Source organism: Sylvia atricapilla, chromosome 1 (genome assembly GCF_009819655.1).
Source record: "Sylvia atricapilla isolate bSylAtr1 chromosome 1, bSylAtr1.pri, whole genome shotgun sequence".
Taxonomy (NCBI): Eukaryota; Metazoa; Chordata; class Aves; order Passeriformes; family Sylviidae; genus Sylvia; species Sylvia atricapilla.
The window spans coordinates 130,798,072-130,824,116 of NC_089140.1; the positions used below are offsets into that span (position 1 = coordinate 130,798,072).

General features: G+C 41.3%; 2 protein-coding genes, 1 long non-coding RNA gene and 1 other non-coding gene across 5 annotated transcripts in view; 1 reads left to right on the plus strand and 3 right to left on the minus strand.

Annotated features, from left to right (window-relative positions):
- Positions 1-16,416, plus strand: part of MATN2 (matrilin 2) — a 57,938-nt gene extending 41,522 nt beyond the window's left edge. The window contains exons 14-26 of one of the 2 annotated variants that reach the window (XM_066334031.1): positions 1,921-2,043; positions 2,138-2,260; positions 2,354-2,476; positions 2,645-2,767; positions 2,972-3,094; positions 3,235-3,357; positions 3,523-3,645; positions 5,600-6,013; positions 8,474-8,626; positions 12,598-12,669; positions 13,195-13,299; positions 13,542-13,637; positions 15,965-16,416. In XM_066334031.1, the coding sequence (XP_066190128.1) occupies positions 1,921-2,043; positions 2,138-2,260; positions 2,354-2,476; positions 2,645-2,767; positions 2,972-3,094; positions 3,235-3,357; positions 3,523-3,645; positions 5,600-6,013; positions 8,474-8,626; positions 12,598-12,669; positions 13,195-13,299; positions 13,542-13,637; positions 15,965-16,017 (1,754 nt within the window). In that variant the 3' untranslated portion in view covers positions 16,018-16,416. The remainder of the gene's footprint in view (positions 1-1,920; positions 2,044-2,137; positions 2,261-2,353; positions 2,477-2,644; positions 2,768-2,971; positions 3,095-3,234; positions 3,358-3,522; positions 3,646-5,599; positions 6,014-8,473; positions 8,627-12,597; positions 12,670-13,194; positions 13,300-13,541; positions 13,638-15,964) is intronic. The other variant, XM_066334039.1, reaches the window with a different exon arrangement.
- On the minus strand, positions 3,639-9,758 carry LOC136370619 (uncharacterized). The gene is made up of 2 exons (XR_010745216.1): positions 9,560-9,758; positions 3,639-6,042 (listed from the first exon to the last, which is right to left on the minus strand). It is a non-coding gene; the product is annotated as an uncharacterized lncRNA (long non-coding RNA).
- Positions 16,417-17,806: 1,390 nt separating the features above from the next.
- On the minus strand, positions 17,807-21,751 carry RPL30 (ribosomal protein L30). The gene is made up of 5 exons (XM_066334107.1): positions 21,597-21,751; positions 21,453-21,503; positions 20,362-20,507; positions 19,137-19,267; positions 17,807-17,914 (listed from the first exon to the last, which is right to left on the minus strand). The coding sequence occupies exons 2-5, from the start codon at positions 21,471-21,473 to the stop codon at positions 17,865-17,867; spliced, it is 348 nt and encodes a 115-aa protein (XP_066190204.1). The 5' UTR covers positions 21,474-21,503; positions 21,597-21,751; the 3' UTR covers positions 17,807-17,864.
- On the minus strand, positions 18,131-18,265 carry LOC136372971 (small nucleolar RNA SNORA72). Its single transcript, XR_010745555.1, has one exon. It is a non-coding gene; the product is annotated as a small nucleolar RNA SNORA72 (small nucleolar RNA).
- Positions 21,752-26,045: the final 4,294 nt, after the last annotated feature.

Below are 26,045 nucleotides of genomic sequence, written 5' to 3' on the forward strand. Positions count from 1 at the left end.
TGTGCTGGATTGAATTTCTAATTACGACTGTGTTCTTCTCTCTGTATTTATGTAGATCGTGACTTAACTTATTCTGTAACCTCTTAGCGTGTTATTTTCTAAATTATAAGCAAATAAAATTCCTTCAGGATTTTTATGTTTTCTAATCTTTTTATTACTCTCTTCTTGGTCCCCTAAAACCTCTTCTGTTTTTCAGCATCCTTGTGGATGCACCACAGTGAGAGAAAGTCTTCTAATAGGAGATACAGCACAGTCCAGGGCAGAGGAACAATAACTCATCTAATTCTAGTTTGAATCTACCTATCACTTTTTTATCATTTATTTTTCGTTTAATTTTTGGTGGTTTTTTTTTTTTTTTTTTTACAAAAGATAGAGGTAGTCTCTGACCATAATATTCTGCTAGTACTTGTGTTCAATTAGTTATCTACTTCACACAGTGTGAAACTCTTCACTCCAACAAGGTCATGGGTGATCTATTTCATAGATTCAGATCTAAATACACTAAAATGTTTTATATTTCTGCTTTAAGATTGGCAGTTCTATCTTTCTGTCTATTAATGAATAATACATCATTAGAATGCTTTTTGTTCCTAATAGTATTTAAATAATGTACACATACTTTATTTGGTTGGCCATGCACCCCCTTGTCCTTTATCTTATTATTTCAAGGTTTTCAAATTCCTAATATTTTCACAGTAAATACTGTGAATGTTCCTTTCTTTCAGTTATTTTTCAAATCTTATAGCTGTTTTCAACTTCAATTTCTAGATTTTTCAACTACCCTGGCACTCTTTTTAGATTGCGAGACTATATTTTTGGGGAGTGTCTAGTAAAATAACCTTATATAGTGCAATCATTGATGGTTTTAATTACTATTATTATTTCCCCTCTGCATCCCAAAATAGTCTGGCTCACACTTGCTTTCAGCTTTGTAAAATTCATCCTTCTGAAGTAATAACCATGTCTGCTGCTGGTTTGTATTTTATTCTAAGCAAATGTTTCTGAGCTGTGCACAACTGTGTATAAGCAGACACTAATTTTTACTTAAGACTATGACGGGATCTAGTTTAGATTGCCATGTCTTAAATATAATTATTTTTGAGTTAGAATATTGTCTTATGTAGTAGTTATTGGAATTTTTGTTTTGGCAGCAGGAGACCTACATGAAGTTTGGCTCAGTTTGAAATTCTTCTAAAAATATAAACCTCAAGAGTCAAATCGAACTTGGCTCTCAGGAGGCCAGTTTTTGTATAAAGGTAGTTCTCCATTAGAAACTGATATTTTCTTTTGTGTTGCATGAGGAAGAAAAAGGGATTGCTGATAGATGGCTCCACGTTCTTCTGCACTTCCTCGCCATCTATCCTTTTTGAAGAGGTTTTTAACCAACTGGTTTAACATTGCAGACATACAAGTCCTCACATCAATTTTCAACAATCCAATTAGGTTTTGTTTATAGTCTTACATAAGCAGTTCTTATTCTTCAGGTTTTGTTTATGCAGACTCTTGGCACTGATAGAAGGATGTTAAGAATTATGGTTAAATCATGTCCTGTGGTGTTTGTCTTAGTTTTTGTTTTTACCAGCATGAATTTGTGCTAAATGACTGTACTAAATTATTCCCTCCTTTTACTCTTAGTATTCTTAATGTAAAATTCTCCTCCTCCTTAATCTAGTCAGATTAATCCTAAAATGGTTTATTTTTAGTTGGAGGTCATCCAAACCAGGAAGTTCTGGTCAGATGATAATGGATAGATACACAATTTATGCTAAAATGACCATAATTTAACTAGCAAGAGATTTGCTTTCAGTTTGCAAGCTTCCATCTTTTTTTGCTCATGGGATTAACGCCCCAGTCTTTGTATTTAAAAAAAAAAAAAAGTTTAACTAACAAGCCACATAAATATTATCTAACTCTCTCCAGGCAAAGATATTTGCAAATCAGTCAACCATGGCTGTGAACATGTGTGTGCTAGTGCTGGTGATTCATTTGTTTGTAAGTGCCAGGAGGGATTCCTGCTAAGAGAAGATGGAAAAACTTGCAGAAGTAAGTAGTCTGATATTTATCAACATACTTTTTATCTGCAGCTTGTGCTTGTGTGGAGATGTGCTAACCAGCAAAAGCTGTCATCTGTTTTCAGATGAAGATCTTTGCAAATCAGTCAACCATGGCTGTGAACATGTTTGTGTTAATTCTGGTGATTCATATACCTGCAAATGCCATGACGGGTTCCTACTGAGAGAAGATGGGAAAACCTGCAGAAGTAAGCAGCCCAAGAACTTAATTGGATGAATTACACATACAATAATGAAGGCCTCTGCTGATGTGTGCTGACTACCAACTCTCCTGTTTGCAGACAAGGACATTTGCAACTCAGTTGACCATGGCTGTGAACAAGTTTGTGTGAATACTGACGACTCCTACATCTGCCAGTGTAATGAAAAATTCATACTGAAGGAAGATGGAAAGACGTGTAGATGTGAGTAGCCTGAGCTATGAAAGTATGTTTTTATTTGAGGCTTTCAAATGTTGTGGGTGTGAGTGCACTTGTTTATGTTTGTGATTTCCAGCTATTTGGGCTGGTTAAAAAAAGATACCATCTCCCCCTAACAAGCCTCACCTCACAAACCCCATCCACTTTTCTCAGATAAAGATGTTTGCAACTCAGTCAACCACTACTGTGAACATATTTGTGTTAATACTGATGATTCCTATGTCTGCAAGTGTCATGAAGACTTTGTACTGAGGGAAGATGGAAAAACTTGCAGGAGTAAGTTTTTTAATCTTTGTTTTGTACTTCTTGATCTGTTAATGAAACATACGATGCTACAGTAGTGTGTTATTTGTGTCTTTATTATAGAATTAGCTTCATGTAAGTGAGATGCTTCACGGAAAATCATAGTCAAATTTTTTATATTTTGTAAAATTTTTTTACTTAGCTAACTGTGCTAAATACAACTTTCATTATTCCAAGGTAAAAATGTCTGCAAAACAGTCACCCATGGTTGTGAACATGTCTGTGTTCCAACTGGTGATTCATACACGTGTCAGTGTCACGAGGGATTTATACTGAGGCGAGACAGGAAAACATGCAGGAGTGAGTAGCTGAAACTTCTATGGGGAATATGCTTTTCAGTCTTAAAAGAAATAATAGACTTAATTTCACTCAAAACTTGTTCATGACAGTTTTGTATTTGAAAAATGGTCTAATAAGGGGATTCTCTTAACAATTCTCAGATAAAGACCTGTGTAAATCCATTGACCATGGCTGTGAACATGTGTGTATTAATAATAACAACTCATACAGCTGTCAGTGCCACGAGGGCTTCGTCCTGCGACAAGATGGGAAAACATGTCGAAGTAAGTCATTCATTATGTCTGTCAGCCCCCCTTCTCTGTCATTGCTGCATAAATGAGCAAAGATGTTGTACTCCTTTGTCATATGTTCTTCAGATATAATTTTTGGAGTTTTTTGATTTATAAAATGTTAAATACTAAACAGATAAATATTTCGATTTTTCCTAGGTAAAGATGTCTGTAAATCAGTTGACCATGGTTGTGAATATGCTTGTGTTAATAATGCCGATTCCTATATCTGCAAGTGCCAGGAGGGATATGTACTAAAAGAGGATCAGAAAACGTGCAGAAGTAAGTATATTTTATTTAGAAAGCATTTGTTTCTTTTATTTCTAAAATTAATTGACCTCACTTCAAAACATTAAAGAATCATAGAATGGTCTGGGTTGGAAGGAACCTTATTAAAGATCACTTACTTCCATCTCCCTGCTGATGGCAAGGACATCTATCAGACCAAGTGTCTCCAAGCCAAATCCAGTTTGGCTTTGAGCACTGCCACAACCTCTAATTTCAAACATGATATAATATTTGAAAGCCCAGGGCATATATGTGTGGCAGAAAATGTTTCAAACAATTAACTTGATGCTCTCCTAAGCAAAATTCTATCAAATTGTAAAACTTGTTTTAGTCTAGCATCAAGTACAATAATAATTCTTTTGAAACATCAGGAAAAAGCCAAAGGGGAATCTTATTATCAAGGAATGTGCATTTTAATGGAGTTCACATACTGTGGGTCTTTTATCTTTATATACTATATTTTAAAATACCATTAATTCTGTTTGCTTATCTCCCAACATGACATACATGTATCTCATCATCTCTTAATACTTGAAGAAAATTCTACTGGAAATCAGTAAAAACATTTATTCTGCCAAAAATGGATGCCTTAGTTGAGGAGACTGTGATTAAGAACGGTAACAATTTCTGGCTGTTCTCAGTCCTAATGTACAGCATGCACCATAAACTGCTGCCCTTTCTTGACCTATGCAGTAATACTGAGGTGGTTCTGATACATACATTCATTGCATTAACATCACCTTAGTACATGTGAGGTGTCTTCTTCTCAGATGATTGCAGAAAGGAATTATTGAGCAGTTTTTAAATAGATATTTTCTAAGAAGAAAACTTCAGGCTCTAAAGCTGAAAATCCCTTATTCATACATTAACTTGGTAACAAGCATCTCTAGTAATTTCTGCAGAGTAATTTCTGCTGCACAAATCTCTTTTGTGTAGTGCTTACAGCATTCTCTCTGTACAAAGATCAGAGATGAGTGGAGGTCAAAGTTTATTTGGTCCAGACTAAGAAGCAAATCTTCCATTCCTTAGTAAGTCATATTTTCCCTGGAAGCTATATTGATCCAATAAGAGCTGAGCACCTCTGCAGCTAGCCTTTGCAGAAAGCACACTAATCTCTGCTGGCTGAAGGCAATTCCTTTCCAGAATCAAAAAAAAACCAACCAAAAAACACAAAACAACCCACCTGGCAGAAGCAGTCTGCAGCTTGGAAGACATTCTCCAATCTCTAAATTCCCTAACCTCATTATTGATGCCCAGTGCCTACAAACTACTTTGATTTTTGCCAAAAAGTATGGGAAATACAAATTTTACAAATGTGCACATCTTCTGACAAATTTCCAGTTCTAATGGGTAAACCAAAAACAATTAATTGCAGCAATACATAAGTTTTCTGATCACAAAATTGGTAGACATTTACAAGCAAAAGAACCCTTATCTAGCCACTTCTGATTCTCTCAATAATAAAATAGTTTTAAAACTATTTTATAACTTCTGCAACACAAATGCAGCCTCAATGATTCTCTTCCATGTCTCTCAGTGCTGACAAATTTGACAAATGCAAAGTTAGCATATGGGCTTATCTCTGGAAGAAGATTATGGCAACTCTGTCTATATGCTAGCTGTGTTCTTCAGTTCTCTCCACTTAAGAGTAATTCCTATAGATTACTGATTGTTGCTGCATTTTGAAGAGTTGTAGTATTCTGCAAAGCAGGATATGTCTCAGTAAATATTCACTGTGATTATAATTTTGTTAAAATATCAGTCATAGGCCCACTCTTAGCTTTTGAGACAGACTGTACACAATATCTTCAGACACATTGGCACAGTAGGATGAGCCAGGAACAGGGTACTTTAGATGATCCCTGAGTTTTTGCCAGGGTATCTGGATCCCTTTCCCAGTCTCATGGAGTTTTTTCTTGATCTGTATGCTCTGCTGCTCATTTCACAGGATGCACTGAAGGCCCAATTGACCTGGTGTTTGTGATTGATGGATCAAAAAGTCTTGGAGAGGATAATTTTGAAATTGTAAAACAATTTGTCTCAGGAATCTTGGATACACTTGAGATTTCACCCAAAGCTGCTCGAGTTGGTTTGCTTCAGTATTCCACTGAGGTTCGTACAGAATTTACACTGAGGCAGTTCAGCTCAGCCAAAGACATGAAGAAAGCTGTGTCACAAATGAAATACATGGGTCGAGGTTCCATGACAGGACTTGCGCTGAGGCAAATGTCTGAGAGAAGCTTCACAGAGGCAGAAGGAGCAAGACCATTTTCAGCAAATGTCCCTCGAATCTCCATTGTGTTTACGGATGGACGAGCCCAGGATGAAGTCTCTGAGTGGGCTACCAGAGCAAAGCAACGTGGTAAGTGGAGATGTTCTCAGTGTCTCATTCTAAAAGGCAAATATTGTTAGAAATAAGATGTAGTAACAGTTTGGATGTGCTAATCTAGAGAGTGTTTGCCAAAGCAGCCTGGCCAGTACATTGACCACTGTGCTGCACATCTGATCTTTGTGTTCACAAGGGCCTTTGCTGCCAGACGTGCATCATCCCCAGAGGGGATCATCATCCCCATGGGGAGTGTCTCAGCACAGGTAGTGGTGCCACCCACCTGTGTGCCCTGAATGTATCCACTAAGGGCAGACATTTCATAGAGAGATCTGGGGACACTGGGAAGTTCATCAAAAATTCTAGGGAAACAATAAAAGAAACCCCAAGCTATCTCTTTAAAATACAGCAATCTATTCTTGTGAGAAATACTACGGTAATAATTTGCTATGTTTTTGTTTACAAGGTATATTCTTTATTTTTAACCAGTTTTATAGTGCTAATGGTGTTCTGGAAGGAAGACTACTTTTTTTGAAAGAATATAGCTTACTATAGTAGTGCTGTCTATCTTACTCTTTCTATGCCTATATGCTGAAATGTGACTGAAAACTGTGATTTTTAATTTCTAGTATGTTTGGGCAGACATCCATCCTTTAGGAGACCTGTATCACAAATCAGAAGCTTTTCATCTGTTTATCAGAGTCAGCTGAAAATTTTCAAAACTTGTCAAGAAAATAAACAATCCCTTTTTTCTTTGAAAAACTTTTTTATTTTATGAGAAACTGCTTTAAGAACTGTGGCTGATGGGCCACAACACAGAGAAAATAGCTAGACTTTAAAAGATTTTGCACATCTTTTTTTCTGTGTTTGTTTTATTGATTTGACACATTAATCAGAATTTGATACATGATTAGTAGAGCATTGATCAGGATCAATAACTCTCTGTAAAGAGAAAAGGGAAAAACATACAAGGATATGAGAAGGGCGAGAGTGCCATTAGAATGAAAGATAAAGTGATTTTTAAATAGTTTTTAAAACCCCAAACATTTACAGGCTTACTAATGCAACGAAACTACATGGAGGATTTACAGAAGAAGGAAAGAAGTACAAACCAACTTTCCTACTTGCTGAATGAAACCTCAACTCTGGACTGCTTATACTGACTCTGCAATGCTACAAGGCAAACCTATCCCCTGTGTAATTGCAGCATAACCAATAGAATATTGCTTAACATGAAACGGCCCTTCAATACTTTATCACTGGTATCCTCAAGTCTTTAAATAGCAATAACTTCAGCATGAATGGTGCATTCATTAAATTGAATCAGCTTCAGGTGAACACTTTCCTTTCCTGGCTAAAGTGCAATGGTAGGCAGATTCATGAAGAAAAATAAGGAGATACTTGCATTAAAAGTTAAAAACTTGGAAAATGTAAATTTTATGGTATTATCAGACCAATGATCCTTCGGCAAAAAGGTTAGAAGTTGCAATCCCGTGAGCATACAGCAGTTATCACCTCGTGTTTAATAAAGATATCAAACTTCCTCATCCCAAATTTTTTCTGAAACCAATTGGAGAAGGCAGCTTCTTCTCTTGAATCATGTAAGAGCTGTGAAGCTCACACCTGTACTATGAATCACAAAATCAGTACTCCTTGTGGACACTTTCTAAGCCAGAACTGATATAAAGAGAAATGTTGTATTAAATCCTATGCTCACAAGCATAAAAACATAACTGCTGAAAAAGAGATTCTTTAAGATCTCTATGTTTTGTAGTTACTGCTTGTTTAAAATCTATCTGTGAGAGGGTTCTGAACCACTTCCTCTTTCCCTGCTTCCAGAGTAAGAAAACGACATATCCTCACTACCTTTTCCCTAGCACCTCTGCTCTGGAAATACTTGTCCTGAGCATCCTTGTTGTAAGGCTTTTTCTTTCCTACCCCCACAAACTTTGTGTTTTTCCATTCTTACTCTCCTAAGTGGGCCTTCCAGCCTGTTAGTGCTCCTTAGAGAGAAAGAATCAAGTCTCTGAGGATTTCAATGAAATACTTAAGTATTTTCTGAAAAATTACTGCCATCTTTCAGGATTCTGCCCCATTTGCTAATATGTAACAGGTTTTCCCATAAACCCAGTAATCAGCTGCATTGCGTAAACCCTACAGACATACACAAACCAGGGACTTGCAGTGCAACTGTGAGGCTAAACTGTGTGATTCTCCTGGATTGTTTGTAATTCTCTTTCTGGGACTATTTACTATCAGTAGTGGCCCGGCAAGTGTCATTTCTTTAACACAAAAACTGTATGTCAAATTACAGCAAACAAGAGTTTCTGCAAATTTCCCAGCAATTAAAGCATATGAAGCCTCCTCACTGATTTTGAAGTTACACAGAATATACATTTCTTGGGCTCTCTCTCATATTTTCCTTTCATGGACAATCAAGTGCTTAAAATTAGAACTGCTGAAATAATAAGTATGTGAAATTTCTTTTGAATCCAGGTATAATAATCTATGCCATTGGAATAGGAAAAGCAATTGAGGAAGAACTGCTGGAAATTGCTTCTGAGCCATCATATAAACATCTCTTCTATGCTGAGGATTTCACAGCTCTGGAGGACATAAGTGAAGAGCTAAGAGCCCAAATCTGTGAAGGTAACAAAATTCCATTTTCCTTAAGATAGAAGAGAAGTGAATGTTTACAGGTATTTTGCTTTTTGGATTTTTCTGCCCTTTAATACGTGAAGAATATATACTGTTAATCCATCACTGGGTAAATGTATTAGTAATTATCTTCCCTTTATTTTCATGAAGGTTGCATAAAATGTACAATCATATCCCTAGAAGAGTCAATCGCTTTATTCTATTTCTACAGTTAAATCAGGCATGCAATGAACCCCACTCCACTATATAAACATGATCTATTTCATTAGGAATGTGGGAAAATAATCAGGGGTTTCTAATACCTTAATGAGAATTAAAAAAAAATAAATCCTAAGACCAGCAGCAAAAATCTAAACCACAGCAAAATAAATCATCAAGAAGCTGTTGTGTGTGTTTATGGAAGACTGAAAATAGTTCATTGAACATACATTCACAGCTACAAAGAGTGGATTTTGGTTATGTGTAGGTCTGAGTTTTGCTACACAAACATGGAAGGTTAGTTTCAGAAAACATCCTTTGTCACTCTATACACAACAGCTTGTATATAAACATTCCCAGGTGAATTTTTGCAAGGGGAAGGGGGAATCTGAGCTGAGAAGAAAGCTATAGAGCCAGAGAGAGGACAGCATGTCTCTCCCACTCACACATTCCCAAGACTCAGTATTTTTTTATATATTCAAACTGATACCTGAAGCAAAATTCAGAAACAACACATGAAATTATGTTAGTCATAGGACTAGCATTGTGCAAGATTATTTAATTTTCACTAGCTTTTATCTGGTTGTTTTTCTTGGAATTAAATGCAAACAGGTTTCGCCCTTTTTGTTTTTCCTTAACATTGTTGTATAAAATTAGCTGCAGGACATTTCTTTATCCAGATGTCAAGCAAGAATCTGTAAAAAATACTTTGAGGATGTTTCTTACCTTGCATACTCTTTGCCCTTCAGTCCTAAGAAGTCCTAGTTTCATCTTTTTGAAATACTAAATTATATGATAATATAAAACCAAGTCAGTTCAATTAGCCTTATTAGGCAGATAATCTTCCCATGACAGCATGTCATCTTAAAAGCTTTTGGAGATGCCAAAGCCAAAACTATCTGACAGCCAGAACAATAATTCTCACTCATTAGCAAACCCCAGTATAATAACTCTCATTGAGCAGCAAACCCCTGAGTTCAGTGATGGAAATGCATCCTTCAGGTACCCACAACACTGGTTAGCAAACACCATTTTTTTTCTTTTTAACTACATTATTTACAATATGAAAAAATAAGTAAATTCTGCCCCTTTGTGGCAGTTTCTTGTCTACACCCCTGGTAACTGGGCAGCACTGGTGCTTCAGTTTGTCCTCCCCTTCTCTCAACAAGAGACAATGAATGCCTCACACCTGTGAACTGAGGACTGACCCAGCCTTGTTTTTCTGGACACTCCAGGACTAGCTATTACTCATCAACTCACTCCACCAAAAATTCTGCCTCCAAACCTGTTATACCATCTGAAAGTTCTTTTTATTCCTACTGTTGTATACAGCACAATTTTTCTCCTCCTTAGCAATAGCAATGACTTTTACCTTTACTCCAGCTTTGGTCCTTAGCTGAGGTCTTCTGAGCTCCAGCTTGTGAGGACAGTAGGAGATCCTGTCCTCATGGACTCCACTGACAGAGCCTCTCATCCCACGTGTCCCAGCTGTGGATGCATTGCATGTTTCCAACAAAAGTAGAAGCCATCCCAATATTTTTTTGGAGGTTAAGCTTTTTTCTTTTATTCTGCAAGAAAGCATCTTCCTTTTAAAATAGCTGCTGATTACTATTAATTATTCTTGATGACTAGTAGCAAAGGCAAAAAAAAGGAGATTGTTTTTCGTCTTGCTTCTTATTAAGAGGAATTCAGTTGGAAAGTTCCCATTCATCGCCTTGGTTAATGTTAATTTCTCATCTGACTGGAAGCACTAACAAGGCTCTGGCAATGCCATACATAATACACACTCAATATGACTGCAGCTTCAGCCCTGTTCTGAGCATGTGCATTATGGGAGCTTTTAATTACATGATCATACACTATTTTTGCCACAAGACCCCAGCCCTGATCAGATGACAGTACTCAGCAGCCAGCTGGTTAACATTCTGTTCTCCTTCCACATTGTGGATCATTATCAGTTCAGCAAATATTCAGACACTGCTTTTGATTACATTTTCTCACAGGCTGCTCCTAACAAATTCGTTGTGTTGTGTTACAAAACAGAACACTAAAAACGAACATCCAACTGAAGCACTGTATCCCAACAAATTTATTCATTGCACTGACTTCACCAAGGGATTCAGGGTGATCAGCCTCTGTCACTACTTGTGTGTTTATTCAGCTTCAGTGGCAAATGAGATCAGAAATCTTAGAGCGCCAACTAGTTTCTGAAGCCTGAAGAGGAGTTTCTGAAATGCCCAATTCCTATTTCAAACTGGAGACATCCTGCCACACCTCTACCGGTGCATCTGTCTTTTTTCTGTTCCTAATTACATGTCCATACCAGCCCAGTGTCCAAAGCTCAAACATTTCAGGTCAGTTCCTCTGCCCTTCCTAAACAACCCCCTCATTAACTTGCAGCTCCTGAACAACTTCTAGAGCAAGTCATTACCCAGTGTCAAACACTCAAGATTCATCTTACCTGCTCCATCTCTTCTACAACAGAAATCTTCACCATCCTTGTCCCCACTCGATCATTCTTCAGCTAGACTCCGCTTCTCCTTTGTTTCATTCCCTTGTGATCTCATCCCACACCTCTCTGCCCTGACCTCTTCTCCAAAATCTGAGTTCCTTCCAGCAGCTGGTTCCCATGCAGACTGAGATATCTACATCTATGTATCTTTATCTATCTCTTTACATAAATACTGTAGTCCTGCTGCCTGATCTCTGGTCTTCTTATTCAACCAGTCATCTGTTCTTCCCTGATACTCATGCTCTGTAATTCCAACCTCCACTCAGGAGGGCCTCATCTCCTTCCCAGTGCAACTTAGCACAGCTGTATATTGTTGTGCATCTGTCAAAACTGACTAAACTAGCAGGGACTCCAATAGTTATAGCAAACCTGGATGTCACAGAGGCATCTTCCACCTCCCCACTGTATCTTCATGGCGTATCAGGCAAGTTTGCGCTGTCACCTTTTACCCCCATGCATTCAGTGTCAGGAAGGAGCTCTGGGTCCCCAGAAGCTCCGGCACCTCGGTCCCAGCGTGCAGTCGTGGAGTAGCTGCTCTTTAGCTCCTCTGGGCCGTGACGGGCTCCGGAGCCACGGGACGCGTTTCCTGCTGGAGGACCCAGGGAGCCGCACTGCCTCCACACTGCCCTCTGGCCGCACGGCCCACAGCGGCTGAGGGTCTCTGCAGCTTTGTTTCCTCTCGGTCTCTTGACTAAAACGATCGGGGTATGAACTCTGAAATAAATCCTTACATTTTAAAGGCTGTTCTTCCTTAATTAGAAACGTGTATTTTTGCTTATAAGTGTACTGTATCAAAAAAACTCTGCTGCACCCTTCCCACCTAAAAACTCCCAAATCCCTGATCGATGTTTCCCATTATAAAGAAGAAAACTGAGGGACAGAAAGAAACTTTTTCTCCAAGCAATGCTCTTGTTCAATTCACCCCAAAGGATGATGGATGATAACGAAACATGAAAGAACTCTCACTGTAGGACATAAAGGAGATTGCTGTCATTTCAGATTGCTTCACTATTATTCAATAATCACTTCTGGGTTTGGAGGAGTTTTCTGATAGTCTGAGTTGAAGGGCAAGTCCTGGAGTTTCCATCAAGACTGGCTCTCTTCTAAATTGCACAGATATGAGGCATTTTCCATGTGTTACAAGAGACAACCATCAAATTACTGGCAAGAAACTTCTCAAATTCTAGGGAATGTGAACATTTTTATTGCTCCTTTTGTGATATCATTTCCTTTGGCAATTTCTACCTACCAGCCTTGAAAGAGTCACCTCACCAGCAGGATTCATCATCTGGGAGGCTTCATAAGACTGGTCCACAGCCTTCAGGTTGGCTGGTTTAATTCAAGTGTACTCTCCTGCTGCCTTCTCATGCTGCCTTCTGTAGAGAACTCTCACAATTCAGCTAAACTGGTTCATCCCATGTCCATGCCTCCTTGCCCCTCCCAGTCACCCTACTTTCTGCAATGTGAAAAATGGAGATTCATTGTAATCATGGCTGCAATGCTTCTCACATCATCCAAATGAAATACTTCATGGGGAAGCTTGTATTTCAACACTGTGCTTGACACTTTAAGCATGTTCACTTTCAATCACTTCTGTTTCTCACAGAAACCTTCACAATTTCCCTTCAATTCTGCAACCCAGTACTTAAATCATGAATACAGTAAATACAGCCTAACAGCTTGGCTCCTGCACATCTTTGTATCCCTAGTCCTTTCTTTGAATGATCCTCACTGCAATTAGTGAGATTACTTACTAATTAAAGAGAACTCGGTGCATGCGAGTAGAGAAAAAAAATTAAATTGTAATTTAGTGGGTCTGATTTTTAGATTTTTGGGGGGTTTCCTGCAGGACCTGAATCAACCACAATAGCCATCACAGATGTCATTGACTGTCCACATCTTGCAGTACACCACAAGTATCTTTTTGAAGACAGTCACATTCACTCAACAACAGGTAATCAAGTTACCTTGGCTTAGAATACCCCAGACTGTTCTTTGAACAGAGGACTACACATTGTGTACTGTTTTCCAGTACTGCCAGAATCTGCCTCAGGCTGTTCCTTTGGATGCTAACCTGTTTTGAGAACAGGAAGCTGTATTACACCTGCTCTGCATTTATAATTCCTTGTCATTTCCTCCCCATCCTATTAAATTTATTCAGCATTTAGGCTATGCTTAAGTGTTTCTGTTTTTCAGCAAAAGCCTCAAAAGATAACGACCAGTGCAAATGTGAAAACCTTGTAACATTCCAGAATTATGCAACCAGTGAAGTAAGAAAACTCACCCAGCGATATATCCTTTCTGAGTAACTGTTTCTCACAGGTAAGATAAGAAAGGCAGGTTAAAACAAACTAAACATAAACTAAAATCAGTTCACTGTAATGAAAATCTAAACTACGTTAATAGTTTCCAAGAAGCAAGGCCTTTAACTTTTCCTGTGTTTCTCCTTCATAGAAGGGACCAAAATATTAATATGGATTTTGAATTTGAATAACCCCTTACAGTAAACACCTCCAGGAACAGCAAAGAAACAACTGGTCAAATTCAAGAGTAAAACGTTTTGCTTTGGGTTAATTCTTCAGATGCTACTGAAATAGCATTTACTGGCTACAGGTGTCAGAGTACAGATGTTTCCCTGCTGAACTGCTTGGTGAGGCACCACGTGCAGTAATTTAAAGCCATACTCCAGATGAAGTCAGAGGACTCCGGTTTGGTTAAACTTGCATTAAAAGAAATGCAGGTAAAACTTGGCGAAGTGCAGATCAGTAGCTTCTGCCTCAGAGTTAGTGTGTTTATTTCAAGGGAGCTGCTAGTGCAGCAGCCTTTACACTGCCTGTAACATCCACATCTCAGAAAACAGCAGCAAACTGGCGATATAACTCATCATGTACTATTTATGCAGCAAATTCCTGTTTTCTTCATGAAAGCTGCTGCTGATCAAATAAGCACTAAGAAGACATTGCATCTTCTACTTCATTTGTGTAACTGTGTGCAAGAGCAGTAAGCACTTACTCTGCACAAAAGAGTGCAGTGATACCAACAGCTCATCACTGTGTTGTGCCTCCAAGACGGGAACAGCTTCAGACTGTGAACAGTCTGTTCAGAGGGAGGCAAGAAACTAAGCAACGTGCTTTTTTGCTTTACCATTTGAGCAGGCAACCCTGTGATTTTTACTCTAATGGCTCAAAGTAATGGAAAAACCTGTCAACACTGAGCCAGAGACTAGAAATTTTGATAGCAACAGTGCTAAGCACTACCTCAGAGCACTGTGCAGCCTCTGCTTTGAAGACTATGAACCATCTAGTTTCCTCTTTATTAGAAACCTCATTTTTCTGCTTAATCCCAAGAGCAGCTCAGGTAGGAGGTGATACACTTGTTATTCATAACTGCACACTGCTGGCTAGCCCATATACAGAAATCTGAGGGTGGGGGAGAGAGAACTGGCTACAAAAGTAGCTCCAGTTACATAATACAAACTGTTTTGTGTCTAGCTACATTAAATTCTATCAGGAGTTGAGTGCAGTTTCACTTTGCCGCTGTGAACACTTGAGAAATCCAGCTGTTGAAGAAAATGCAATTCACATGGTGCTTGTATGCAGAGTACTAACCTTGCTGCAGCAGATGAGAGATTACCAAACCAAATGTCCAGGCTTACTAGCAATAGGAGGTTCTGCTGCTGTCAAAAAGGGCCACAGTACACAGTTCTGCTGCTGTCAAAAATGGCTGTTCTGGCCAAACTTAAGAGGCCAAATTCAATTTTCCTGTCTGCACTAAAAAAATCTTAACAGCAGTGTGTCAGATCCAAATTTATATTGGATAATATAAATTATCCAGTTCTCCATCTTCCCTTGTTTAAAACCTTACAACACTGAAATCAAGACCCTAGTCAACCAAGCATGGAGTGGGAGTCAGCAAATTCATCCTTCTGAGGTAGATCTCAGTACCTTCAGATCTCAGTTGATGCTAGGCCTCCTCTTCCTCTCAGCTTCCCCTGGCACTCAGAGAGAGGTACTGAAGTGAACAGTACTGGTCCAACCTCTTCCTGCCAACTCGAAGTGCTTATCAGGAAAGAGATGCTGTACACTACTCTGCACTGCTACAGCTTCTTACTGCAAATAGAACCAGCCCTAGATCCTATAGAGTTTGCTGTGGTCTATTCCCCATTTGTCTGGAAACCACTGTCACAACTGTGGACAGGAGCAGATAATGAGGAGCAGACATTCTTACTAAGGTCTCAAAGCCCCATTGTTTTATAATCTACTGTTAGTTACATGCAGTTTTCCATATAAGTGAAACATCTTTTAAACAGCATGAACTAGATAAATATTTATCCTCCCTTTATAACAGAGAAGAGCAATCAATTTGTAGAACCAGCATTTTTAATAAGCTCCAGTCTGAACTCCATGTCAGGTTATGCCTGTTAAGGAATGGGATTTCACACAGCTTTCTAAACTCAGCTGATCAAATCAGAACAAGAAAATACAGGGGAATATTGAATGAGAAACTACTGGGAGTCAGAGGAGAAACAAGAGAATGTAATATGGACCAGAACAATCAGGTAGCTGACTTTCTATTAATGCATTCCATCAGTAGCTCTTCTCTCCTTAACTTTTATCTACTGGAAGAAATGACGAAGAGAATGGAAGACTTGGAAAACAGGCTAAAATCCTGATCAGAATTTGAAGTGTATGCTACACTGTATATTTATACATACAAACTTGTCAGAGCTATTTTCTTAAACTGGTTCAAAGTAAAATAACATCTTTGTGTCTGAAGTTGAAAAAAATATTTTGGATCCTTGCATTTATATGCCATGCATTGTCTTGCATTGATTGCAGATAAGAAATGTTGAAAAATTTATATCAACAATTTAGTAACTAGCAAAAAATTCTAATTAAGCAGAACAACTGAAATAAGCTATGCAAAGTAATAAAATGCTGTTATTTTTTGAAATGAAACCTCCATGTTTTGAAGTATTTTTAGGGTATGAATTTATTTGGCTTGCTTTTCTGTATTTCCCTCCTCCACTGTTAGTATTTTAAGCACACAGTCTGTGCGTGTATACATATAGTTCTATGTACACAGACATCCATAGAACAAGTGGGACAGCACTCACAGCCATTAGGCCTGACTTGGATTCTTCAAACAAGAGTAGCCACTAGAATCAGTAGGAAGTAAAAATATAGATTTACACATTTGTGTTTAAACTGTGATGGAATTAAATCCTTGAAGTGAGAGGTCGAAGTCTGGTGGATTTTCAGGGCACCAAACCTGAATTTTCAACTTTTTCTTATTATGTCCAGACAATCAAACTTCTCCCTGCTGTCCTCTGGTCAGTATTCAATTTCTTGAATGCAAGTAGTACATTAATTCTGAAAGTATTACTTGGTCAATTCAGCTAGCTGCACACCTGTTAAATATTAAAGCATAGACAAAACCAGCAAATTGCTTCTATTCTGGCCACCTGAAGTGTCTTGAAGTCTCACTCCCTTCCCTTGATGGCAACTCATCCAGATTTGTGGTTTAATAGGTAAATATACCAGCACTTCTTCCTTTGCTATGACACACTGGAGTTTGCCTCTTGACTATCTCCAAATGGAAACACAGAACTTTATCAATTTTATAACAGAACTAGTTGCAGCAGAATTTAAGTGATTAAGTGATCTCAGACAAGTTGATGAGCGTGCATAGATACACAACAGCAAGCTTTGAAAGGTACATTGTTTTGGCATACTTTCAGATTCTGCAAGGTTACAGGACATTGTGATTTTCATTAGGTGCTTGCTTTAATATGTCAGAAAATCACTGGCACAATTAATAATCCCTAGTAATAAGGACTATCTTGCAGTCATGGTCTCACACAGAACAGGCACAAATCTCTAAGATAATGATGTTGTCAGCAATTGTGACTTGAGAACACCAGCTTATCTGTCTCCAGTATCTTCAGAGAACTAAAAAAAGGGGCTACTGATTAAAAAACAGCTTCGTGAAGTTAACTGGTATCCTACGGAAAGTGATGTTACACATCTAGAAGCTATATCCTGTTTGCCCTTTTACAGATATGTACTCTTGGAAAAGGTACAGGAAAAGAGAAAAGGACTAATGCACATTAGTAATTGATGCATTTGATAAAAACAGTGAATTATTTTAATGTAAGTAAACGTTTAGGGTTCCCCACCAACATCCCAAATTTGCTACTCTCCCTCATGTTATGCCTTGTGTTTGCATCAGCACTCCAAAAGCAAATACTAAGGAAGCCCTAGACCCTTGGGATCTGGCATCATACTTTCCATGATCAAGTCTTCCTTCACTTACCTCTTATGATCCATAATGCCTACAGAAAGAAAGGCAAATTTTTTGCCATGTGAAGGTTATTTCTAACAGAAGAGGAAGCATAGCAGTGGTAATGAATCTTCATTTATAAAGTTTGTTCCCTAAAACCAACAAAGTTATAATACGTATTTTTCTTCAAAGAGATCTGTAGCCAATTTTATTGTAGAAATAACACCTTTACAGCATTTACTTCTCACTGGTTTGTTCTGGCATGCTTCTGATGATGTCAGAGTCACCTGCAAAACAAAAATGTATTGTTAAAAGAGGACCCAAAGAAAGATGTTTTTAGGAATAAAAATAAGAAAAAAAAACCCCACTCAAAATCACCAATGACTGTAGAAAAAGAAAACAACCTAAAAGCAACAGATAGTCTGCTTAAGAAAAAAAGCAAGTGACTCTGATAAAAATACGTGTTTTTCTAATCCAAATACAGTATCTTCCAGTAATTATGCACCTGTCACCAGCATTTAGAAAGCCAGGACTAGAACAACAATCTAGTCCTGGAGGACACAATGCACAGTTTTACTCTAGCGAATGTCTAGCCTCCCCTGATCACAGGCATATCAGGACAGCGAGAATATTCGCATTGGCAGCTACACAGCATTAGGATTTTACTTACAGCTCCCACCCCACCCAGAACCAAACCTGAAAGTGACATTTTGAAAATTAAGTTTACAGGCAAGCTAAATAAAGTTTTCTGAAGAACTAGGAAATTCAAACCATTGTGACTTGTGGAACAGCTGGTTAGTTATTGAAGAAATCATTAAACTTAGGTGTATGTATTCTGGTCAATAAACAGAACAAGTGATTGATTCTTCTCTTACAACATTCTGGAAAAAAGATGGGAAGTCACCTACTTAGCATTCTACATAAGGAATTTGAGCAACTCTCTGGGACAAAGACTGTTACCAAACCATAGTAAATACATACATACAAACTTTTAAATACATACAAATACATACAAACAGTTTTAAAATGGTATTTAACATAATTTTCATTCCCTTGAATGAAACCACCTGCCTATTGGTTATTTTTCTATATATTATTCTGGGAAACAGGACAAGTCCCAACGCTTTGTCTCAGATTCAGAACAGTCATACAGGGCTGTTGTAAACAGCATGCTGTGCAAACTCACGTCCTAGCTGACAGGTTCAGAAACAGGACCCATAAGGTTGTTTCCCAGATACTGAAACCTTCCTACAGACTAACAAATAAACAAAATGCTCACAGGGCTCAGCAGTAAAAGAGCTAAGTGCAGCCTTTCCACATTCTAAGAACCTAGGACTCACAAAAGAACAGGATCTTGGTCTGAGGAAACTGTAAGTGTTAAACCTGATGGGAAAAGTCAGTGAAGTGTGTCATCACTACTGCTGGTTTCTTGCTCAGTGCTGCTACTCACAGGACAAAGGAGGATCCACAGACACCTCATTTGGTCCCTACACTGCAGGAGAGAATTACCTGGGTCAATGATGGCCAGTGTGCACACTCTGTAGTATTTTCCACATGCTGTGCCCAACTCGATGTTGTTCCCACTATAATGATGCACACCAGTCTTGGCAAGCATAGCGTAGTACTCAATCTCTGATTTTCTGAAATCCAAAAACTGGTGTTAACAGGACCCACAAACAATTCTGACCAGCTGCAATACAAAGAGGGCAGCTTTAACTCCTACTACACTTAAACCTTAAGACACTTTTCCTTCCCACCCAGAGAAACAGCTGTTTCTTGTGAGGCAAAATCACTCCAGGGTTATGGCTCAGGAACCTTTACTTAGATGTCTGTAACAACAAACCCTTCAGGCTGCCCCTACACTCCTACAGGCTCATTTCTATGTTTCTAGCAGGATTCAGCACTTGCAGAACTCGGAAAGGCCATAGGAGCTGTGCCAAAGTGCATAAACTAAGTTAATGCTGATGGCCTTATGATGCTGAACAAAGAGACACAGTTGTTGCAGCTGAGAAAGAACTGTGTGTTTCAATTTAAAACATCAAGTCGATCTCTATACTGCCCTCTCTTCTGACTTTCACTAGGAGAGTCTAGCAGTCAGTACTGTTTCCCAAGCATTTTGGGATCCTCATTAATATTGGGGATTGCTGCCCACTGCAACAGTTCTGCTATTTCCCAAGTATAAACCAAATTTCTGGGTTTCACATTTACATTTTCTTAAGGCTGTCAATATCCCTCGATAACAAAAAGGGGCCAGACATTCAGTGAGGAAAATGACATTATATTAAATCAGATTACATTCTCAAAATAGCAGTTTCTCCGGCCAGGACCCCAAATTTATAACTAACTTTGACAAATTTTGTGTGCTTCAAATATTTTAAATCAGTTACCAGTTTTCCTAGCTGTAAAATGATCTTCCAATACACTACATTGGAAAAACATGGGAAGTCAGCCCTGTTACACTCTTAGTGAATGCTATCAAGTATGAAAAGCTTCCAGTACTTTCTCCAGTGCAAACTTCTTGAATTAGAAACCTAGAAAAACACTAGGAAGCATTTCAACATTTCTAGACTTGAAATCATTGCACAGCAAACTACCTGTTGCTTTTACTTCAGAGCACTCCAGAACACGCCAGCAAAGCCCTCTGTATTAAGTCTCTGGAGCAATAAGCATGAAGCACACTCTGCACTAGTACAAAGAACCCGTCTCAGAACTGTTTTCTCACACATCTGCTTACCTCAAAGCAGGACAGTTGTTGGCGAGGATGACCAACTTGGCTTTGCCCTGACGAATCATTTTCAGAGTCTGTTTGTACCCAAGCACATATTTGCCACTTTTCATAACCAGCTGAAGCCTGGAGTTGATGGACTCCAGGGACTTTTTCTGAAGGATGCAGAAAAGCATTATTGTGTTAATTCACACTTTTCAAAACACTGGAGAAGATAATACAGAAATTTTAAATAGATGCATTTTTCGTATTCTCTATATGAATAATCTCCCTCTGAAACATGGAATAAGAAAGGCCAGTCAGTTACTGGAGCATAAGAAAGCTTATGGATAGAGGTGTCGCTGATACTGTGTTTTCACAAATCCAGAAAGTTATTTCTTACTCCATTCTCTCTCAATAGACAAATACATCTCAAAGCACTGTTGCTGCTATCTACACAAATCAGTGACATCTGCATGTATCTGACAAGCTCATGTCAAGCTCAGCTAGTCAAGGCCAAGTAAATACCACTTCTCTACCTTGCAAATCTAAGCCGGGTTTAGGGTCTGTCTTTCCCCAGGGCGCACATTGGGGGCAGCAGAATTATATGGGGCAGCATACGTTATATGGGGCAGCAGAAAGAAGTGATTCTAAGCAGTTATCGAACTGATATTCTAACAGGGGAGCGTGCTCATGACAACAACAAAGGTTAGGCACATTTGACGGACGAAACCACCTTTGACCAAGAAACCCAGATCCGTCAAAGCCATCCTAAGAGAAAGGCCAGAACATGGCAAGAAAGGCAAAACCTGAACTCCACCCGCCCGAAGATCTCGGCATCACCTCTTCCTTCTTGCAGCTATCTCAGGAGCTCTGCAAGCACCCCGGGACATCGCAAGGGAGGGACCCGAGGACACCGAACCCAGCAGGATGCGGCCGAGGGGCGCGGCCAGTGTCAGGATGGCCCGGTCTGAGCTGAGGGCCGCGATGGACAGTGCCCAGCGCCGCCCCAGCACCGCCGACCGCCAACCCAGGCCATACCGGGGTTCCCCCGCCGCACCACGGCGCTGCCCGGCCGCCCCGCCACCACGTGCGCCCGGCGCGGCCCCGCTCTCACTCACCGTCTTCTTCGCGGCCACCATGTTGCTGCCTCGCGGGGAGTCGGGCGGTACCTGGAACACACGGGGATGGAGGGGAGCGGTCAGAACCCGGCAGCAGCGCCCGCAGCGGCCCCCGCACCCCCGGCCCGGCCCGGCCCCGCTCACCGCAGACGCGCCGCCAAGATGGCCGGGCCGCCAGAAAGGAAGGAGCTCCCACCAAGCACCGCGCGAAGCCCGCGGCAGCTCTCGCGAGAGCCGTGCACACCCGACCCCACCCCACGGCTGCCAACGCGCTCGATCCACGGCGGGGGCCCGGGACGGGGCGGGGCCTTGTCCGTGTGGGCGTGGCCACACTGAATGGAGGCGGATCATGAGGGCCGAGGGGCGGGCTGGGCCGAGGGGCGGGCTCGGCCGAGGGGCGGGCTGGGCCGAGGGGCGGGCTGGGCCGAGGGGCGGGCTCGGCCGAGGGGCGGGCTGGGCCGAGGGGCGGGCTCGGCCGAGGGGCGGGCTGGGCCGAGGGGCGGGCTCGGCCGAGGGGCGGGCTGGGCCGAGGGGCGGGCTGGGCCGCGGGGCGGGCTGGGCCGAGGGGCGGGCTGGGCCGAGGGGCGGGCTGGGCCGAGGGGCGGGCTGGGCCGAGGGGCGGGCTCGGCTGTGGCGTGGCCTCGGCGGCTGTCTGTGTTCTCCTGCTGGCGCCCGTCCTTTCCCATCTCCTCCGCCTCCCTCGTTCCGCAGAGGGAGTCTGAATGCATGGTGCACATGCCAGCCTTACGGAAGGCTTCAGGAGCTGACGCGGGAAGAGCCGTAGCGGCCTGCGCTTCCCACCATGGCATCACAGATGACCTGAATTGCTAGGGACCTTGAAGCTTATCTAGTTCCCGCCTCGCTGCCATGCCATCTCCTGCTAGACCAGGTTACTCAGAGCCCCATCCCACCCGGCCTTGAATACCTCACAGGGTTTGGGGGGCATCCATAGCACACGTACCAGTGTCATCACCACCCTCACATTAGAAGAGCTTCTTCCCAATATCTAATGTAAACCTACTCTCTTTCTGTTTGAAGCCACATTCCCCTTTCTCCTGTCACTACCACTACATTTTACTCTTGTAAAAAATACAGTCTCTCTCCATCTTTCCTGTAGGTTCCCTTCAGGTGCTGGAAGGCCACAATCAGGTCATCCCAAAGCGTTTTTTTTTCCAGACTGAACACTCCCGGTTCTCTCAGCCTTTCCTCATAGGAGAGGTGCTCCATCCCTCCAGTCATCTTGGTGGCTTCCTCTTGACCCGGTCCAACAGGTCAATGTCCTTCCTTCCTGTGCTGGGGACTCCAGAGGTGAACACAGCACTTCAGGCGGGGTGTCACCAGAACAGTCACTAGGGACTGTCACTCCTGACACGGGGCTGATGGGGAAAATTGTGGGATGGAAAAAATAAATCTATTGGGCACCATAAGGCACCAGCACAGGGGATGCGTGGTGGTCTACCCCTGTGTCTCTGCTGTCTGCACTATGCACATTGCCTCGCCAAAGCAGCAGTGCCTGTCTTCTGCCTTCAGACCCTGGCAGGGCCCCAGTCTGCATGAATGGCCCGTCCCGATGGGATACAGCCCCAGGCTGAGCCCGAGCAGACACACAGGTTTCTTGCGTGAAACCAGTTTCATGAGGTTGGGAATAGTCTTGGGCCCGACGATGCCTGTGTTAACATGTTCATCTTCGGGTGCCCTCAGTGCAGCTCCTGGGTTTGCCAGGCAATGGCTCTGCACTCCCACCAGTTGTGCAGTGTCCTTAGCCTGTCCCCAGGCAGCTCAGTCCATGGCTGTGCCGGAATGACAGCAAAGGGAAACTTTCTCCTGCCCCCATGTGCACTCTGGAAACCACTGGTTTGAAAACTATCTCGCTGAGCATACATGCACTGCATTGTTTGTGACCAGAGCCGCAAAATGAGGCTCCCATTTTCAGGCCGAGGACATGCGTTCTCGGTCCCACAGTGCTGTCCATCCTGGAACAAGCGCCCCAGGGTGGCGCAGGGAGGAGCAGAGAGCAGCAGCAGCTCAGCTGGCGCCTGCAGGGATGAGCAGTGTGGATGCTCTTAAGTGGGAGTTGGGGATATCCCCCTAGAGGATACTCAGGGATCCAGCCGCAGGACAACACGTTTGCTGCTGGTGTGACTTAATGTTCTTAAGACACTGCGCCAGAAAGGCATCCCAGGGTGTACATTTCTTATGAAATTACGAAACTAGTATAAGAGCTTTGCTAGACTTGCACAAGCATGGGAAACTGTTGTGCTTGTTGGCCTTAGGAAGTCTGATGCCTTTATCAATATGGAGCAAAAACTAAAAAGCCAAGACAAAACATGTTGCATTCAGTTATTCTAGTATGCTTATATTAATAGATATTCTTTCAAATAAGAAAAAAAATTTATAGCACTATAATGCTATGCCCTTCTCCTGGAATGTCTATCTCCATGGTAACTTTTTCTGATGTATGATCACAGACATAATCAAAATATTTCCAAGAGAATAACCTTCTCAGTGACAGGCAGCCTTTGGCCGAAATGCAAACCATCGTCCCAATCTTTTTTTTTCTGGGTAACAATGTTGGGTTTTAACAGATCAGTTTAAGCATCTAAACTAGCACTGAGACAAAAATATGTTGGAAAAAATGTTACCAAACTTAAGTGAAGCTGAAATATCACAAGTGAAACGCTGACATTGGTCTGTATCTAAAGGTAAATTCTCCAGGAATAATGTCTCTGTTAAGCACAGATGTATGTACTATATAAATAGCGGTATAAAAATGTTGCATTTTGATGTGTCTCTATAGTCCAATTTCTTTTATTGAAAAAAAAAAAAACCAAAACCAAACAACTCTATCCCTTTACAGAGTATGATTAAATCAATTTTGAGGTATACTTCAAACGTTTCTTTGACAACTGAAAAGTAAAATCTGTCTCTCTTTTCCTATTCCTCTTTTTCCCCTTGTCCCAGCCCTCAGGTGCATTGCCGCTATTCCCCATCAAACTGTGACTTTGCTTTTAACTCTTTATGCTTTTACTTGGTTGGTTGTGGCCTGGCGTAACATTCATCTTCCGTTCTTGTTGAAATTACTGGCAAGGGAGTATAAAGCTCAGTGGGCCTCGTGAATTCCTCGGTGCCATTCCTTTTGACTATTCCAGGTTTTCTGTCGGCTTGCAAGATGCGGAGTCACGCAAGACTCCGGGAGAGGGAGCTGTTTCCAAGGGTACCCTTGCAGCCTCCACTCACTTTAAGAGAGAGCCACTTTCCTTAGGATTGGATTGGCGGTGGTGGGAATACATACAGAAATGGGCAGTATTGTTTCTCACCTCATAAATCTCCCTTCTGTAAAGGCCTTTCCTGGGGCTCTGTGGTCCGTGAAATGTCCTTTATAAAGACAGAGGGCCAGTCCAAATCAGATTAAAATTACACTAGAAGAAAGAAAAGCTTTGACCCCACTAAAATTCCTTAAACAAAGTTCTACACCCACTGTTTTGTTAAAAACAGCAGCTGGGAGTGGATGGGCCTTGACAGCCACTGTTTGAGAATTAAGGAATGGAGGAAGGCACATCAGGGAGAGTTTGGCACCCAGGCACCCTCAGCAGCCTCAGGGATCTTGAACTCACCTCCACAACATGGTCATGATACAGCAGAAATAGAAGAAAGGCAGGGAAGCAGCAGGCAATGTCTCGATCTCCAGCAAACAAGTCTCAGCATGGAGCCACCCAGGGAGCAGCTGGCTGCCTCAGGAAAAACAGTGTTACTTCTCCTGGCACTAACAGCAGGCACTGCGGTCTCATCCAGCCCCCCTGCCCTCTCCACCATGCTCAGCCAGGGAGGTCAGCTCCTTCTCGGGCTGAGTCAGGTGTTACTCTGGCTCTGGGGCTCTGCAGACTGGTGCTCAGTTTGGCAGTGAAAATGAGCTTGCAGGGAATGAATGCAGAGTACTTGGGGAAAGCAGGACCACTCCTCACCCTGGCCTAACCCTTGGCTTGTCTGGTGAGAGGGCAGAAGCAGAGTTTCCAACAGAGAGGGAGAACTTAATCCAGAGAGCAGTGGTCTTGAAGTTCTTTCACCACTCTTCCCCACTAAAATCCTGACGAGGCTGTATAAGAAAGCACCAGTTAGAGGTATGAAGAGAGTGAGAGCACTGTGAGAAAAGTCACTGGTAGAACACTGACCTATCCCAAAAATTAGAAAGCAACTTCATCATTTTGGGTGAATGAAACCAGATCAGTGTATCTAAAAAAGGGAAGTCAAGATGATGCCTTGTTGGGATTAATTAAAAACAGAGGGCAGACAAAATTAAGGGAATAAAAAGTGATCATATTTATTGAAGGGCCTTCAGATACACTTCAGGCAGACAAAGCCCACCCAGGGGCTACACCCAAAAAAATGGATGATGTGTCATGGGTTTTCATACATTTATAAGTTTGGTTCATTTGCATATTGGGGGTTAATCTTCCAATTATATCTTCGGGTAACGAAGTGATTTATCCCAAGTTTGCTTGCCCCCAACGCACTTTTGTTTTACACTTCTCAGGGCCTGAAACAGAAAGGTGTCCTTGATTCCCAGGCCTGGAGAGGAACTGTTTTGTCTGACCA